Source organism: Abramis brama, assembly GCF_963993115.1.
Source record: "Abramis brama genome assembly, chromosome: 10".
Classification (NCBI taxonomy): domain Eukaryota; kingdom Metazoa; phylum Chordata; class Actinopteri; order Cypriniformes; family Leuciscidae; genus Abramis; species Abramis brama.
The window spans coordinates 12,874,151-12,893,495 of record NC_139972.1 but is presented as its reverse complement, the minus strand read 5'-3'; the positions used below and the strand labels follow the sequence as shown (position 1 = coordinate 12,893,495).

Below are 19,345 nucleotides of genomic sequence, written 5' to 3'. Positions count from 1 at the left end.
GAAAAAAATACAATTTTAATTAAAAAAAATAAAAAATATCTTGCTTACAGATAATACAAGTCAAATATACACTGTGAAAAGTTAAATATATTTTTTAAACCTATCACCGCTAAGCCCCGCCCATTTGAGAACTGAAATTCCACGTTATTGGTCATTCTACCCGCTCGTTCTATTTCTACGGGATTGGTCGGGGCGACCCAGTAGTGTGAGCTTCCTGCTACATTGTGATCTTCTCTCAGACTTCCTTTGCTCATTTCCGAATCAGCATGGGGAAGAATAGCAAGAAAACCGTGCAGACAATCTGCTGATGAGGAAAATGTTGAATCAAACCGTAAAATGTTAGTTCTCACAATCGTGAATAGTTTTGCATGCCAACGGGAATATGTGTATGCTTTTAAGATCAGCGGCTGCATAGATCTACATGAATCGATGATTGTAGGCTTGTTTAGGTTTAATTTAGCATGCAAGTTCTATATTTGTATGGACCTGTCTCAAGTGATCAAATAACAGTTTCTCAAATACATGAATGTAGGTTATCTAGAGCGCATCTCTAATTGGGACAGCAGATTTGAACATCTCTATATATTTCTAGGTCATCTTTGTTGGTTAGACTTTGTAATGATGGCTAATAGGCTTTTTATTATACAAACTTGATCTGGATGTCTTAAACAATAACTTTGTACTTTGTCTTTGAAATGCTCAAAGTGAAATTGTTTATTAAAATGTTCTCTTTTTTGTCTCCTCTTATAGCATATATTTAATGAACTGTGGAGAACTAAAGGCAATGGAATCGAATATTGAATCTGTCCATCAGTCTTTTTTTCCTGGATGGGATCAGCTGACACAAAGGAATCAGCCGAAACTGATCTGGTCACTGAAGATGCTTCATCAAATATTTACCTCAAACACTTTCCACTTTGCTTGCTTTTTGACCAAACCAGAATGTTAATGTTCAAGATTTCAGGAATTTGGATGAGTTATGTTGGTCAAGATTGTCAGTCCTCTCTCTACCTGAGATTTCACTTACTGTATGTATTATAAAAGCATATAACAATAAGAGCCATAATGCGTATCAGTTTTTGCCAGGCTCTGTTAACTGGAGCAATAATTTTGAACTTGCTCATCCTATATTATGTCTCACGGGCCCAGCAGCAGATGATGGAGAAACGTCGGGAACAAGGTAAGGGCTTAAAGAAAGCCTCTTTTCCTGTGCCAGGACTGGGAGCTATGGGTAATCTGGTTGGTGGAAGTATAGTTGGAGGCGTCAAATTGGGAGGCCTTGAGAGCAACATGCGTGGCCCTCGCGTCACGATCCTTGTTCGTGAATTTGAAGACTTTGAGAACTATGTTGGTGATGTTGCTCGCTCTTTTCTGCGCCAGAGACCAGAGTTGCCCTTCCTCGCTGTAGCCGAAAGTCCACCGTACCCTCCTTTGGCTCTTCCCGAGGGAGCCCGGCTCTTGGTGTTGTTGCCGAGCCCTGACCAGCCTCCACAAACTCACCGTCCCGAATTCAACGTGCAGACGGAATTTGCTTTATTAGTTCCAGATGGTGTGGAGCTGGACCACGGCCGACAAATTGAGCGTCTCATTCGGGAGCTGGAAGGGGAAGGTGGCGGGCCGGTCCGATTGGTTGCTGCGCCGGTGCTGACCCGCTCGGCAGTGCAATGCCTGCACCTTCGGGTGAATCTGCGGGAATGGACCGCCACCTACAACCCTGCGGCCTCAGGGAGCAGCGGTAGCGTCTGCACAGCGCTGCAGGGAGACGCCGTGGTTCTTATCCGTACCGAGGACCTCTTCAATCTCTCAGTTCCTTTAGGTCGCCCCCTGATGTCTTCCTTGTTTGTCCAAACATCTCTGCGGGGATGGAAGGTCAAGCTCCTGGAGGGACCTTCGTTCTCCGCCAGTCATCGGCCACTGTTTACCTCTGCGCACAACCAGTGGAAGGCGGATAGTCGCCTGAAAGATGCAACCAATCACCTCTTGCGCAGCTTTGGCCTGAAGCGCGTGATCTTGCCTGATGGACGAGATCAGTGGTTTGGCTGCAGTAAAGAGACGCCGCGATGTTTCGGCACAGTGCGTGACGACACACCGGAATACCTTTATGTCGAGCGCTGGACTCCACCCTGCTGCTTGCGTGCCCTCCGAGAGACTACTAAATATGTTGTCAACATCTTGGAAAGCTCCGGTGTGCGTTACTGGCTGGAAGGTGGTTCTTTGTTGGGAGCTGCCCGACACAAGGACATAATCCCATGGGACTATGACGTGGACTTGGGCATCTACATGGAGGACGTTCCGAATTGCGACTACCTAAAGAACCTGGACTCCGGCTCACTTGTGGATGCTAACGGCTATGTGTGGGAGCGAGCGGTCGAGGGTGACTTCTACCGCGTGCAGTATAGTGAAGCAAACCATTTGCATGTAGACTTGTGGCCCTTCTACCCCCGTAATGGAGTTATGACCCGGGACACTTGGACTGAGCACAAACAAGACGTGGAGTTCCCAGAACATTTCCTGCAACCCCTGGTGCCAATGCCATTTGCTGGCATCACCGCTTATGGTCCAAACAACCACCGTGCCTTCTTGGAACTCAAGTTTGGGGAAGGGGTTATTGAGAACCCCCAGTACCCGAACCCTGCAAAGAAAAGGCTGGACAGGAGTCGCACGTTAGGATCATAGCAAGCAGTAACTTGATGCGACACAATTGCGCAATACTGCATTTCTGACATTTGAAAATCTTTTTAGAGTATTACTACCAGACTAAATGTCTCGGTCTGTGTCTGAACACTTGAATGTTAGTGTGTCTTGCCAATTTTATTTATTATATGTGTGTGTGTTGTGATCTGGTGAGTCATGAATCTCTAAATAGTCTAAATATATTGTATGTAACGATGGTAATAAAAGTTCTAAAAGTTTTAGTCCCTTTTTTTATAATACATGATATTAATATATCAATTTCTATAGTAATTAAACATAACAAAAGTTAGTTTTTTAATAAAAAAAAACTGATTGCGAGAGAAACACACGTTTTAAAAAGCCTGCATCATGAAAAACTGATTAATGTTTGTTGGTCCACGAGTGAACCATTTAATAACCCAGGCAGCTCATTTAAACCTTGAAATAACTCCACTGCTTTTCTGATTTATGATCATTATTATACCACTATGAACTTTGTAGAGTGTAGGATGTTTTCATTGACATACGGAGACGTGTAAGCTGATGCTGAATAGTAAATCTGAAAAGCAGCTACTGTTTCATGCACCTATTCACTTTATTAATGATAATTGTACCAGATAATTTAGTCTGATATTGGTCTTGTTTTTCATGCCGTATGAATTGTTTTGTTTCATTTTCCATTTACATAATATGTTGCATGATAAAAAAATGTAAAAAAATCACATTTTTGATGTTTACATTTTTGTTTTGACTGTCAGACTGTTTTACCTGCATTTTTTCTTGAATTGAACATGTTTTGAACCGTTTTCTATTCTTTCGTTTTTTGATGGCTTCGTTTGGTTTTGGCACAGTGTTTCACAAATGTGCTTCTTAATGTTCTATATAATACATTACGTACATAATGACCGTAAAATATTTAAATGATTAAGTAATGACAAACGAACAATAACATAACTTTACCACTTGCTGTGTCTTAACATGTAAATGCATTTCAAATGTCTGGAAATAAATCACATGGAATTACTTTTGAGTTTTTAATTTTGTGTTCAGTGTCTGATGTTGCAGGACAAACGGAAATAAAGTTACTGCAAAAAATAAACCACAAGGTGGCGCAGTAGGCCATGAAGTCTTCAAACATGCTGAACTTGCTTCTTACAATATTAATTTGGGGAAAAATCTTTAAAGCCTTCCTAAACCGGTTACGTTTGTTTACAGCAGGATAGTGTTTAAAATGATAATCCATTCATTCTAAATCAACCTAAAATATTGTCAGAAGCTAAGGAGTCTTGTATTCCCTAAAGGCGTTAATTTTGCAATAATAATCGGCTAACTATACATTATCTTTTAAAGGGCTTCTTGACAAATAAATAAATGCACTGACATGATTTTGAGTCATTAAATTTCAATGTGAGTTGAAATTATGTGAGAAGAAAGACTGTGGAGTGATATGAAGCACCAATAAATAGGAAATCAGCAGCTAGTGTTCCAGAGAGCTGTATAATTAACATAATATAGACAATAAGAGATATGATAACCAAACAAACCAAACAAAAGTGGTTATCCTTTAGTTAGTTGCAAAATCATCTGGCACCCAATATACCTAATTTTAGTGATTAAACATTTCATGGTGGGTATTTGAGCCCCAAATGGGTTTATCTATGTTTTTAATCTTGGCCCTGTCTGCATTAGCCCCAGTATGGGCCCCGAATTGGTTTATCTATGTGTTCCATGTCGGTCCTGTCTAAATTAGCCCCAGTATGGGCTCCAAAGGGGTTTATCTATTGTGTTCCATCTTGACCCTGTTTGAATTAGCCACAGTATGGGCCGTTAAATGGGTTTGTCCATGGGCTTCATGTCAGCCCTATCTGAATCAGCCCCAGTATGGGCCCTACATGGGTTTCGGAGCCAGTCAGAGTAGCTTTATTATATGTGACCATGGACCACAAAACCAGTCACAAGTCGCACGGGTATATTTGTGGCAATAGCCAACAATACATTGTATGGGTCAACATGATCAATTTTTTCTTTTACGCCAAAAGTCATTAGGATATTAAAGATCATGTTCCATGAAGATATTTTGTAAATTTCCTACCTTAAATATATCAAAAATGTATTTTTGTGGGTGGATGCAACAAAATCGCCAACAGAAATGGACAACTTTAAAGATGGATTTCTCAATATTTCTATTTTTTTGCACCCTCAGATTCCAGATTTTCAAACAGTTGTATCTCGGCCAAATATTGTCCTCTTATCCCAAATATTGTTCTATCGAAAACTTATTTATTCAGCTTTCAGATGATGTACCCATAAGACATATCACATATAGCCTGTACACAGGGTTTGTCCATGATTTCCATGTTGGCCCTATCTGAATTAGCCCTCAAACACATTGGGGTCCATATCTCAAACCCTTACCATGCCTACATTGGCCCCACCATGTAATGTTGGCTGGGAACTCATAAGAAAGACAACATTGAATTATTTAAAAAAAAAAGTCTTTATTCTGCAGTGAGCGTGGAGTACATTCACTGGTTCTCTTAACAATACTCTTCTTAACAGCATCAGAAAAGCTGATGACATCATCACGCAACCATTTATGTTACAACCACCTGTTAAACCCACACATATCAGCATCAACAGGGCAGCTACACTACAGCCACCTGGAATGAGAAGCCTTTACAGTACTGCACATACTACAGGCTTTTATTGGAGTGAAGTCAGTCACACAGAACTCATGTGTGAATTGAAATACATCCATGATTTGAAATAAATCTTGAGCACTAACGGAAAAGAAATAAGACAGAGATAATAGTGCAGACTACAAGCACCAAACACCCTATTAAAATGATGGCAAGTAAATAAAAATAAAATAAATGTTCATCTTTGGTCGGATTTATCCGCACACAGATCAAATGGGAGTCAAAGTGAAGTGATTTCTACAGAAATGTGCTGTGTCGACTTTCTTTTCACCATTGTGACAAACATTTGGTCAACATACAGTACACCGGCGAAGGTCTCGCACCCGGTACTTTCCTTCAGCTGGTGTGTTTAGGTTGTACATTTATAAAACATTTCCATAAAAAAGGAAATTTAGAATAAAGCAAATCATTTAAACTATTAGTTACAGTTAAACAATCACCAGTAAATTGTATTAACAAGAGTTTTCTGCCGGATTCTTCCTCCACATAATTCCCTACCTTTAGAAAATGGTAGGCATTTCATATTTGTGCTCTTCTCCAATAACATGCATAGAAAAAAAGAAGAAAAAACAAACAAACAGATCTCAAAGGTATGCTTTTAAAAAGCAAACAAAATTGTATACTTCATTTCCATTTTTGTTGTTTTTTTTTGGGTTGTTTTTTTTTTTTTTACAAAAAAGGATATGCAAACAGTTTTTTTTTTTTTCATTCACAAATTCTTTAAGCAAAAAAAAAAAAAAAAAAAAAAAAAAAAGATTCTAAGAAAAACTTAGAAAAAAAAAAAATCCAGTCTGGATTCATGTTCTAACCCATGGCTTTCTTCTGAAACGGATCGAAACGGAACCTTTACACCTCTTGACCACAGATAGTTGCTTATCAACCAGCACTCTCTCACCAACAGGTTTCCACAGCCTTGTGTGAACAGCCTTGGAGATTTAAGACAAAAGACAAAACTTGCTAGTGTTCCTGCCTGATCAACTTGACCCCAAAGAGGAAGCAGCAAAACGTAATGGTGTCTGCATAAAGATAAAGATGTCAGCTCTTAACTGTCAGACTTCCTACACCTTTCTTTTGGCTCCTCTAACAGCAAGAGTTCAGTGAAGGTGTTGGCACCTGTTAGATGGGCCAACATCTGAGGAGCCTGAGGTGTTTTAAAGGGAATCAGCACGTACGAGGTATTTCAAAGCGGCATAATGGAACAGCATGCCACCTAAAACGTATTATTTGGTGTGTTGATAAGAAGGTACTTTGGCTTTTTAAGAGATATTTTGCATGAAAAAGGTGTTGAGAGAAATCCGAGTTTTAAATTAGAAGCATATAATCAGAACTATCAGGGCATGTATAATAATAATAATAATAAAAATAATAAAAATATTATTTTAAAAGGCCGGACTGACTTTTTGTATATACAAAAGGAGTAAAGAAAACATAAAAAAAAAAAAAAAAAAAAAAATTTTTTGTCTGACCAGCATCTAATAAATAATTGTTCAAGCATTTTTCCATCTAAATGTGCATAAGTTTTGGCAGATTCTTTTCATGAACAGCTGGGCTTAGAGGAGGGCCAAACGCATGTAGTCTTTGTCCTTTCTTAAATTAAACCGGCATCTCTCCAATGGTCACTGAGTAGATGCAGAGACTGATTTAGTAAGATCAGTCAGGTAGGGAAGGAAAGTTTCTTGAAATACTGTGCAAATCTACATGACGGACTCCTGGTCACAGGGTTTAGGTCCAGCGACCTCTTCCAGTTCAAAGTTTCCCTGTTTCTCGATGAGTGGAGAGCTTTCTGGCTTGGAGGCGGGGTCTTCCTCCACTCGCACCATACTTAGCTCCGCCCCCTCCTTTTTACTGGTGCGATCCACGAAAAACTGCAGAAGACCTGCTCCATAGGCGTCACCTTCCACATTGATGACGGTGCAAGTACGATCGCTAAATGAAGGAGAAAAAAAAAAGTAGAATGAGGATGCAATACTATAATGCCTTTTAATGCAAACAATTTTTGGGCAATCCATTCAGTTTTCCCACACCAACTTTCTCTTTAACTAAAGGTGCTCTTAATGATCGGGCGCCGATCGTTATCAGCCGATAATAGCTTTATACATTTTGATCTGTGGTCTCTATAAAGGCTGATCAGATGACGCAAAACTTACAAGACAATTTTTCTATGCACAGCTAAAATGATTAATAATCGTTTCACTTCATTCACCGGTCTGACAGTTCTACCAGATGTCTGGAAAGGACAATAAATTTGCAGAGTCTTTGCAAAGAGCAGAGTCATTGCAACAATAGCAACCCTACAGTAATGACAGCAAGAATAAAGTGCATTTCTTTCCTTCACAGCGGTGCGCTTTCTTTTCTCCCTAAATGCCCAAACTTAACGTCCAAATCAGCTAGATCAGCAATTGTCGTAAAATACAGTCTACCGTTGCTTAACTGCAGGAGATGCACGATAATAAAGAGTTACTAAAACTGCACAAAGTCGCGAAAGTGATACTGTTCCTCAAGCGGCTTTCTGTGAGAGCACGGAGTAGAACACGGACGAGCAAAGTGAACTTTGAGCTTCAGGTTGGCTCCTGCAGGGTTAAATACACACAGAAATGTTTCAAAATGCCCAGCTTGGTGAGTATTCGCTTTAACAGGGTTGGTTATGTCTTAAATTAACAAACAGTTGGGAAACAAGTTGCGTGTAACAGTATATTGGATCCGTGCATTCAGTCTTAAAGTGACAGCAGCCTAATATTCCAGCTGCCGTCTGTCATTAATGTTAATCAAACAACAAAAGACAGAAAAATCACTCATCACTTTAGTAGATTTAGTAGAATTAATCTATTTCATACAGTGAAGACGATGCAGTGTTGTTTTACATTTGATTACTTTGTCGATAAAGACAAGTCTATTTTTCATTTTTATTATTTATTTCACAGTAATGCTATATGTGTTAAGCTCTAAACTGTTCCTAATCACCTCTAAGAGAGGGAATGGAATATGTTGCTTTGCAATATATAAAGAGTTGTCAATTAACGATACTTTCTCATCTCAGTTTTTTTATACTTAAAATGCATTATTGTTAAGAATAGTACTATTTATTTTGGTGATCGTATCGGCCAACACAGCTTCCACTGATCGGTAACCGGCCCCAAAAATCCTGATCGGAGCACCCTTATCTTTACCCCACAAAAACATCTTAACCCGATACTCACACAAGCCAGTCCACAGCCAAGATGAGTGACAGATCGTTGGTGGGCAGCCCCACTGATTCTAAAATAATGGCTAGCGTCAGCACCCCTCCAGCAGGGATCCCAGCGGCTCCCACACTAGACGCCGTCGCAGTCACGCTATAAAGGAAATAACAGTTAGTCTACAACGTCAACATCTGCCAATCAATCAGAGTACGGAGGTGACTAAAAGACATCCAATGAACTCACAGGATGGTGATGACCTGGACGAAGTTTAGCGGGATTCCGTTAAGCTGAGCGATGAACACCGCAGCTACACACTGGAAGCACGCGGCTCCGTCCATGTTGACGGTTGCTCCGATGGGCAGGATGAAGCGGCTGATATGCTTAGACACACCGTTGTTCTCCTCCACACATTTCATCATTAGGGGCAACGTGGCAGAGCTGATCAGAAAAGCTGATGGTTATTTTCTGCTTAATTATGCATATGCAATACTCATTTAATAAATCAAATCAAAACAAGGCGAGTAATCAAAATTAAATGTGGTGTAATAAAACATAAAATCTAATAGGGTAGGAATCTGATCAGAGGAGACAGCTGAGGGGTTTTTTTTATACAGACCTAAAATAAAAATTTTAAATGGAGGTTCCAAAAGGACGCTTTAGTAGCGACGCCATACATGTTGAATTTAAATACTACAGGGCTGTTGAATGCTGGAATCTGATTGGTTGACTAATTGTTCAAAGGTGTGCAATTATTTTCAAGGAAACGCACAGCCAAGTAGTTCCAGGCAGGTCTTATATTGACAGCACATACTCTCTCTCTCTATAACTGCATAAGATTGCTGAAGCCTCCATTACTAGAACCTAAAATTATGTTTTGGAATTAGTAACAGAGGCTTAGGGCGAGATGCGTAAGAAATTAGTCCTACAGATAGGTGTTTTAAGGACAAAAACCTGACATATGTCTTGAAATACATCATCTCAATGTTTTGAGGTGTGGTAAAAGTAGTATAAGAGGAATAATTGACTCGAGGCTGTTGAATTATTAGAAAAATAATACACACCCAAGGTGTAACTCTTGGCCGCATTACCACCTTGGGTGTGCATTATTTTTCTAATAATTTAACTGTCCCGGGTCAATTATTCCTTACTTCTTGCCATATCAGCTTCACAGGCTTTTACATAGCCTATATAGATTCAACATTCAATAAATAACCACTTTATAAAATTCAATTTAGATAAAAGACAGCTTTTGTATATACAATTCTTTAAATGCATTTCAAAGTTTGTCCTGATAAAAGCTGTTGTCTCATGATATTAAAAATTGGGCAAACCAAAAACATACACTTTACAGACCTATTGACCTTTAAATGGATAGTTTACCCAAAAAATGAAAATTAATTTACTAAAAGGGAAGCTGCCAGGAAATTATCCTAAGGGAACATTTAGTTCTTGGGGGACCGCCCTGATGACTAGTTCCTACAAATGAGTTCCTATAACTACTGCCAATAAGGTCCTTTTTTTTGAAGATCGTAAGTAGCTGCTGTCCATTTACCTAGAGGAGGTTCCAAAGGCAGTAGCCAAAGCGGTGACCAATCCCAACAAGAAAGTGTAGGGGTTCTTCCGTGTAATCACAAAGTAAATGAGCGGGAGGACGAGGAGACCGTGGATGGCATGGCCAACAACGCAGCAGGCAATGTACTTCCCGAGGCTGGCGAACAGCATGCCAACATCCTCCATTTCCACAATCTTAGCGGCAACCAGGAACATGATACCCAGGGGTGCATACCTTCAGACAGGAAGACATTGAAGATATGGTTTGACAGAAGCAAAGAGATGAATGGATAGGACACCGCAATCCACAAATTGGGAACAAGCATCACTAAACAAAATAAGTACATGATGTGCCCTCACCACATGATCCAGGAGACCAACACCATGGTGGCCTCATTAAAAGAGTTGAAGAACTTAATAAGGATCTCTCCTTCCTCTCCAAGTTTCCTCAAGGCCACCCCAAATACCATGGCAAACACAATGAGACCCAGGATGTTCATGCCATCCACATCTTTGCCAGCTGGAACCTAAACAAAAACACACAAATGGCTGAATTAAAAAAAAAAATTTTTTTTCTTTCAACCACTAATATTTAAATGTTTTAATACATATCTAGAATATCTAGATTTTGTTTCCATCTAGAATAAATATGATTATTTATTATTATATTGATATTTTATTTATTTAAAAAAAATCTATGCATTTATAGAATATTTTTTTTTTTAAACAAATATTTTTACATTAGATATATTTTTATAAATATAGAAATGTATAAGTGGAGTTTCAAGACAATCCTAAGGTACCTTTTCCACGGTGAAATTGGTATCATTCTTCACAATCTTGTAACTCGTGGCATACTGTGAAGAAGAAACGTTCAGAATCATCTAATAATAATCACACGTCACATAAAACACATCTGCTTCTTTTCATGTTAAACCAAATCTTGTTAAACCTACCGACTGAAAGGCAGCTGATACCAGGTTAGATGGGAAGATATTTCTGAAAGGAGAAGAAAGGTAGAAATTATATAACTGACATACTTTAAAATCAGAAATCAATGAATCAGCCAATTAAATCAAACAAAGCCTAAATAGTTAATGTCAGAAGTTGACATTTTCATATCTTGCATTGACTAAAACGCAGAGTAAACTTCAGTTTTTAAACGTTTACTAGGTTTACAGGACACGTGACAAATGTTGTCATCAGCATAGTACACGCGTACTGTATGCGCACAGCCCAACTCTGTACACACATGTGCCTTGAAGTTATTTGCACTAATGAGGATTTGAGTACGTGGATTTAAACGAACTTTCAAGTGTGTTTGCGTTGAATGCATGCGTTTGCACAAGTTATCAAATACATAACATGCTTTTTCTCAAACTATTTATGTTCCAAAACGGACTGCATTTACCTGAATACTCAAGACTGGCAATTTGACAATGTGTGTGTATTAGACCGTTTAAGTGCAATAAGCCACCAAAAAAGTAGTCAATCTGGTACTCGCGGGCTGTTTGAGAGGTGGCTTTATGTGCACACAGAGCACCGCTTATATAGGTCAGTGGTGCATGCTTTTGGTGCGAAACCTGCGGGAATGAGTAAAGTTATGCACAATATTCAACCAGAGTGAATGAGACGCGTGAGTGAGAGGATGCGGGTGTGAGTCAATTTGCCGTCGAAGAGAAAAGAGTGAGAATGCGCAGCTGGTATCGGTGTATCGATACTGCAGAAAAGGAGTATTTGATTAACAGTTTCAGATATTTCAGTAGATACATATCAAAATATATATTTTTTTGACAACAGTACTAATCAAATGGAATATATTTTGAAAGGCTGTGCATTCGTCTGCATGTATAAGCCAAGCGTTCACATCAAAACTGAAGCATACTTTGGGTATTAGCAAACACCATTCAGAATAAGGTAGTGAGAGAACAAAGATCCAATTCTAGCCACAGTTTCAGGCCACCCGCAATAAAAATCCTCACAGTCCTGACCAGCCAATCTGTGAGCAGGCTGATGTGGAAATAACTTGGAGAATTTAGTCCGATTATATCCCTCCACTAATCCCAATTCCACATTACCTTCTACCCCTATAACCCCTTTCCCTCTAGAAGAACTAGATGAGCACTAGGACCTGCCTGGAGATGGGGATTAATGACAAACACATAGGCTACATTCAGGAATATTCCGGCATCCCTGACCTTAATATGGTCTGTGTGCGTTAAAAAAAAGGAAGTCTTCAATCGGATGGAACAATAATGCCTGGTATGATGTTAACATGCCACTTTTTGTCCAAGCGAAAAAAAAAGAAAAAACCCAGCTATGCTCCAGTTACATTTCCAAAAAAGGCAAGTAAAAAGCGCCGTTATTGACTTTATTCTGAACACGTCTGGAATCTGTTGCCCTTAAGGACCTTAATAAATCGCAATCATTCCCACTAACACCTAAAGAAGCCTGGAAGGTGCGAGGAGACGAGCGTTATCTAAAATAGTACAGCTGAAGCAAGATGAGACTGGAAAACCGAGAGAAAAACAACTTCAAAATTGCTGTGCTGTGCAACAGGCTGTATCCCAGACAGAAGGTCGCTGCCATACATCTATGCCAGGGGTCGTTCCCACCTCAAATTTCACTTGTCTGAACATTTTAAAATAAAGTTAGAACTTAAGATAAATGCAAAACTCTTTAGAGAAACCCAAAACACCAGGAGGAACCTGCATAGCAACACTGGTGACACCAGTTTACACCATTTGATTGACGCACTCAAATGTCGTCACAGGTTTCCAAAGCTTTTTAGGCATCATTTACAACTACTACTAATACCATGCAATGACAAAAATGTCAACAATTTAATGACTAAGGCGTGAAGGAAGTTTCTACGGAGGCGTGTAAAAAGGGAGACATGTCAAACAGGACCTTGTTGAAACGTGGCACTCCACACACCTTGACAAAACATTTAGCAAAGACTTATCAAGTCCAGTGTTTGCTTACATATTAAAACTAACTATTAACAGATAAATATAACTACACTCTGACTTCGCCCCGTCTAAAAAAAAAAAAACTCAGTTTACACAAAAAAGGCCAGGTTGTGGGGGGGTTGATTTCACATGCACTGTACGTAAAACACACACGAATGGATTAAAGGAACAAGCCACCCAGAAATTAATAATTTACTGACCATCATAACATTCCATGACGCATTTGACTTGCTTTCTTCAGTAGAACCGAATGTTCAAGCTGCTTTTTCCCATACCTTGAAAGTGAATGTTGATGTTGAATGTAGATTTCCAGTGAAATTACTTCAATTTCAGTCTGTTTGGCACATAAACCAAACAATTTGGCTTGAAAAGATGTAGCCTAGCACATGAGTTGTCTAGATCAGGGTTCACCAATCTCGGTCCTGGAGGGCCGCTGTCCCTGCAGAGTTTAGCTCCAACCAGCTCCAACACACCTGTTTGAAAGTTTCTAGTATGCCTAGTGAGACCTTGATTAGCTGGTTCAGGTGTGTTTAATTGGGGTTGGAGCTAAACTCTGCAGGACAGCGGCCCTCCAGGACCGAGATTGGCGAACCCTGGTCTAGATCACTATTATGGTGGTTTTTGGCCCTTTTTCGCACTTAACCGCTCATTTGCTGGAAAAGAGCAGCGTGGACATTTTTCAAAACTTCTTTTGTGTTCCACAAAGAAAGAAGGTCACAGGTTTGCAACAACAAGACTCACTTTGGGTTTGGTTGACTCACTTTGGTTGCATAGGTTTGCGCAGAGATAACTGATAATCGTTTGCACCTATTTCCGGGAGTGCGTTCTCGAGCCACCAGGCACTGTTTTGTGCGGATGGGCGGCCGGAGCGCGTCGAGGGTTTTCTGTTAGAACGGTGTCGTGTTAGCAGCCCCTAAGTTAATAGCTAATGATCTTCGCAACGTTAGTGAATCAATCAATTAAAACTAACTTTAGCTGGAAATTAACTTTATTCTAGAGCTGCTGTAAAGCCAAAACAATATATGTTACTGTAATTTATATTATTACTGTAAAGCTGCTTCGAAACAATTCATATTGTTAAAAGCGCTATATAAATGAAGGTGACTTGACCGACTTGACTTGACCTTTAAGATAAACTATATCCTTTGCGTAATACGGTGCAATGAGGTCTTGTTCCACGTGTTGTTGTTGTCAGGGTCTTGCCTTAGCCAACCTGATATGGCAACACAACTACAGATAACAGCTGAAACAACTTACAAAAACGTCCTGTTTGTAGACTTTCAATAGAAAGGCCGTCTGACTGCGTGTAAGAGTGTGAAATCGGGTCCACGGTGGTCCTTGTGATTGTATGGCAGGATTTATTCACAGTGAAACTCCAAGAGAGAAGACCCTTTGATGGATGACATGAGCTACATCAGCTGCCTAATTTAACCCTACTTATGTTGTCCAAGTTTGCATGTGTTTGCACGTGTGTGTGGCCCTCATGTGGCAAGCATACACCACCTCATTGACTTTCCCTGGAGACAAAGGAGCAACACATGTTGTAAATTAGGAATCCCAACACATGTAGACTGAAACCTTTTTCTTTTCAATAACTTCTGTATTCTGAGGAATTGGTCAAAATATGGAACAAGAAAATGCATGAGGAAGCACATGACAACTAAAATAGTTGTCTGTTATGTTTGAAAAAATAAAATAAAACCCCCCACAGAATTGTAGAGGGAAGAAAAAAAAAAAAAAAACTAACTTCTGTTAGATTTAGAAGTTATTAAACTGCATTAACCTAAAGCAGCCTCAATGCTGTTATAAAACAGGCTTTGGCTTTTTAGCTCCTTTGGTCATGTGGGAATGAATGAACGACTGTTAGCAATCGAAACCCGGCCTCAAATGATCAACCATTATTCCTTTCCCAGTCTTGAAACCGGAATCAATGGCACTGAGATGCAGAGAAAGAGCCACTGCATCCCTGTTAAGGTGACCGGATGTTTAAAACAATATTCTATACCTCATTTAAATGGTTTTCATCTATTAATAAAACATGGGACCTGAATGGGGACCTAGAAAAGATTAGGTATTGAGTTGAAATGACTGTGATATTTATAAAAAAAATAAAAAGCAAAAGGTATACAGTACAACATTTCACATCTCACTTTGTGGGCCGACTGACATTTCCAAGGACAGTCCACCAAAACAGGAAAACCCTGTTTCTCTTGGGTCAAGTCACCCTAATTTGTGTCAGTGTAAATATTTACATTTTGTAAATATTCTAATGAACATGCTTGTCTGGTGATTTTTTTAGAAGATTCATAAACGGTTTATGAAAAAAAAATTGTTTTTGAAGGTAAATGAGAACAGAGTGTCCTCTTCGCATCACTCTGTAAAACACATGATGAAATTTGACCTGTTTACAAGACAACAGGGCCAACCCAAAAAACCCACCCATAGTTGGTTTTAGGCTTGTGGAATGCAAGAGATGTTTGCCTCTGTTCAAAGAATAAATATATATTTTCTTTAGAATGTCTATTAATTTTAAGTGGTAAGGGGTAGCCTTTAACTAAGTGCCTAAAGGTCCATGCACCGCTTTAGAAAAAAAAAAAGATATTTTGTGCATTTATTCTATCATGAGTTGCGGAAACCACACCAAGTAAATGGCACATTTATAAACTCTGACCATCAACCTGCATCCTCTTCAGAGCGGATTAATGCGTCAACACGCGACGCGCGCAAAGCTGATGCAACTCTGGTGTCCATTTACAGCACATGCCGATCAACGTCACGCAACCCACGCTATCTATAGTAAAAACAACGTCGCTGAATGAATTTACGATAGTCGATGAAAAAAAGTGCCGTTAATAATAATAATAAAAAAAAAAAGTTAATTTTAAAAACATAACATATAGGCGGCTCCTGAGCAGTTATTACTTTTTTCCCCATACATGTCGCCAGTCGGTGACTGCTCCGATTCACTTTATGTTGGCAGTAACAGTAGCTTTTTTTTAACAGATGTTGTACAATTGTTTTACTCTAGTTACATAATGTCACAAATGTTTCAACCCTTTCTTGTTCTTGGCATATTTACTGAATGTGTTCTTTCCTCTTCCTGTTTGCCAAAGCTTCGCTGGCAGATGAATCGGATTAGGAATCATTTCCACGAATCGGTTCTTTCGAACGCTTGGCTTATAAAGGTAACATTCAGCTCTTCTTACGTCATGTGGTCGCTGGCATAGCCTAAATCCTCTAAAATTGCAATAAGGCACATGTAGCCATATGCTGTTGCTTTTTAGGGTTGAGCATTATTTTAATAGCGGTGTTTATTTTCTACCCCAGCTCAAATTGTGTTTGCACTTGAATGAAAAAATACTTTTAATGCCAACTTTTGTTTTATATGCATGTTGATAAAATGCCTGTACATTACGATTGTGTTAATTTCTGCTATTCAATTCAGTCCGACTCGTGAACGAAATGCTCAGACCGTTCAAACATGAAAAAGGACCATTCAAACATTTAAAAGATCCGACTCAAAAGAACTATTCATTCACGAAACTGGCACGATACTACTAACTCCACACAATAACCATGTCTTAGGCTGCCTATACGTCATAATTCATTAGTTTAAAGAAAATTTAACAACAATGAAAGAGTTGGAAACACTGTGGGTTTACTTCCGAATGAAACACGCGAAATGTGTGAACACGTGTTCATTGGCGTAAATTTGCGGAACAATTTACAAAGCGTGCCGTGACGTTGTTGACTCACCTTATCAAATCTAAAAACGAATCGATGACTTCTTTGGATTCGGGAACACCGCTGTCATCCAGTGTGTTGAGGGACAGTTTTTTCCCGTCATTGGCACCAGGCTTTATAATGAACGCCATAATAACGCCGATAGTAGACGCGATCAGAGTGGTCACCAGAAAGAAGAGCATCGCCCAGCCGCCCAACTTGCCCAGGGCTTTGGGGTCAATGCTGGCAGCCCCGGACACCAGACTACAGACCACCAGAGGAATAATGATCATTTTGAGCAGGCGGATGAGCAGCTCACCGGGGAAGCCGAAGTAAATGATCTGAGTGCGGCTCAACCCGGCGCTGCGCACGCCGAGCCCGATGAACACGCCGATGATGACCGCTGACACCGTCAGGATGACCAGCAGATTGGCCATGGCGATCCGTTTCAGCTTCTGCCCGGTGGTCTCCAGCGCGCTCTTCTTGCGGTCACTCAAGCCATTGGCGACGCCGGTCGGGTCGCCTGTGTGCGCTTCACCGTTGGACGTCTTTACAACGTCTATGGAGATCTTTTCTTCTGTCATTGTGCTGTCTGAAGGTCTACTGGTGTCCGAAGAGTGAATGTTAAAGCGCTAGGAGTCTTTGGTGTGAGCTGATAGTCTCTGCTCTCTCCTCGTGTGCTGTGCTGGCAGCGTGGAAATGAATAAGCGTAAAGACGCGCGTTCCGCGGTGGAGTGGAGGAGTTATCTAGGTTCCAAGACGTCATAGCAGGGCGGGGCGTGCATTCAAATTAGCTTGACAAAATACCAATATCCTCTTTTGAGAGTCAGGTTTTGAAATTTAGATATACAGCAGGTCTTGTGGATGAATAGCCTATATCATATAAAAGTTTATATAATAGGCTATACAAGTGGTCTTAAAATGTATGAATGCCATTAAATAACTATAGTATCAAACAAATATCAATGTCAAACCAAGTGACATTTTTTTTAAACAAGCACTTTTCAATACAAAAATTAAAAAAGCAGTTTGATTGGTTTAAAATTATAAAACAGAAGATATAATGGAAAGATTATATAAGAGTACAAAGAAAAATTGGATATATAGTTGGATAAAGGTATTTGGGAAAAAAAAATTCTAATAAAAGTTCTGACATTATTTAATTGCTTTTTTTCTCTCTCTCTCTCTGAGAAGACATTTTTAGTGTGGCTTAAGTTTATTATATGTAACAAACTCATCAATTTATTGTGTTTAGTTGGTGTTTCATTTGAACATTGTGAGGTATTTCTGTCTGTCTTATCCATAACATACAGCAAATGAGGTAATTGAAATTTTGTCAAAATAGTAACACTCGGGGTATATTTAAAGGACAAATATGTAGGCTACTAAAAACGGAAACGTTTTTCCTTCACGTTTTTTGAGTACTACAGACGACAACATTGTCAAAATCCCGTTCACACTTATCTGCGAAAACGATTAAAAATGCTGTATTCTGCTGCCTGGCCAGTAGGTGGCGATGTCACTTTGTAAAGAAACACTATGCGCCTATAAACTGAACACATAATACGCATGAGCCTGATGTCACCGTTTTCACAAATTCACGTTTTTGTAGTTTACACGGAGACGATAATGATATCATTTTCAAAAAGTTGCACTTTGAAATCCATTGTCATTTAAATGAACGTCCGAAGAGCATAAAAAGTTTAACAACTGGACCAGCATACAAAAATACTGTTTTTAGTGTGATTTGAGGTAAAGAAGCAATTTATGATACTATTTTTGTCTGATTGTTTGACGATTGAATTATAGTCGACACACTTTGGGATTCCAACACGATCTCACAGGAAAACGCAACAATTTAACGAGGTGCATGGCGATTTATGAATTTATATGATGTGAATCGTAAAAAAAAAACATGATTTAACCAAGTAACTTGCCCCACATGGATACTGGCTGAAAACAAGAATACTACTTTTACTATTTCTGCTTTCGGCTTTATTTATTTATTGGGAGTAGTATAGTATCCCATTCCAAATGCAGCCTTTGAGTTATCCCTGACCTAAAAAAAAATACCTGACCCAACCATCATTGCATTACCAAGAAATATGTTTGCAGAGCAGAAAAAACAACATCTCATTTTTAGCAGAAACCTGGTCTTTGTTCATGTCCTCACACAGCAAGTAATCAAATATGCTGAAGACTGAGGTCTCCGTATGGAGCCAGAGTCATTCCAGTCAGATTATCCTTAATAAACAAAACCCCTCATTTTCTTTAAACAGGTTTTTTTTTCCAGTGCAGTGCTTTATGGGAAGAGCTTGTATGTTAATAAGAAGAGTCTACACTCTATAAACAGTGCTAGTGCACTCATTGGGGGTCCCTTTTTGAAACCTAAGGGTCTGCTTATATAAGGTTCATCTTCTCTGTATTAGACTGTGTGAACTTCACAGAAGCACGACATTCCATAGATATTGAGAGAGAGATTTGAGTGCCTGGGATCCGTACGGCGAGAGAGCATGATGCGGGGATGGGTCGAGGCAGGGGGCCTCCT

The 19,345-nt window shown here is 39.5% G+C and overlaps 2 protein-coding genes across 2 annotated transcripts; one reads left to right on the top strand and one right to left on the bottom strand.

Annotated features, from left to right (window-relative positions):
* The first annotated feature begins 236 nt into the window (after nt 1-236).
* fkrp (fukutin related protein) lies at nt 237-3,697 on the top strand. Its single transcript, XM_084127391.1, has 2 exons — nt 237-338; nt 751-3,697. Exon 2 carries the CDS (start codon nt 1,066-1,068, stop codon nt 2,674-2,676), a length of 1,611 nt encoding a protein of 536 aa, XP_083983517.1. The 5' UTR covers nt 237-338; nt 751-1,065; the 3' UTR covers nt 2,677-3,697.
* Nucleotides 3,698-5,151: 1,454 nt separating this feature from the next.
* Nucleotides 5,152-18,852, bottom strand: slc1a5 (solute carrier family 1 member 5). The gene is made up of 8 exons (XM_084127390.1): nt 16,831-18,852; nt 11,059-11,101; nt 10,906-10,959; nt 10,463-10,629; nt 10,104-10,337; nt 8,795-8,989; nt 8,570-8,704; nt 5,152-7,298 (listed from the first exon to the last, which is right to left on the bottom strand). The coding sequence occupies exons 1-8, from the start codon at nt 17,379-17,381 to the stop codon at nt 7,067-7,069; spliced, it is 1,611 nt and encodes a 536-aa protein (XP_083983516.1). The 5' UTR covers nt 17,382-18,852; the 3' UTR covers nt 5,152-7,066.
* Between the last annotated feature and the right edge of the window lie 493 nt (nt 18,853-19,345).

What these genes read in the sequence shown, in the direction of transcription:
- fkrp (XM_084127391.1), top strand. Translation starts at nt 1,066, where the DNA reads ATGCGTATCAGTTTTTGCCAGGCTCTGTTAACTGGAGCAATAATTTTG.
- slc1a5 (XM_084127390.1), bottom strand. Translation starts at nt 17,381, where the DNA reads ATGACAGAAGAAAAGATCTCCATAGACGTTGTAAAGACGTCCAACGGT. An exon ending in TTGGTCTCCTGGATCATGTG is followed by an intron (nt 10,338 to 10,462) that starts GTGAGGGCACAT and finishes TCCTGTCTGAAG; the next exon opens with GTATGCACCCCTGGGTATCA. An exon ending in GTCCAGGTCATCACCATCCT is followed by an intron (nt 8,705 to 8,794) that starts GTGAGTTCATTG and finishes TTTCCTTTATAG; the next exon opens with CGTGACTGCGACGGCGTCTA.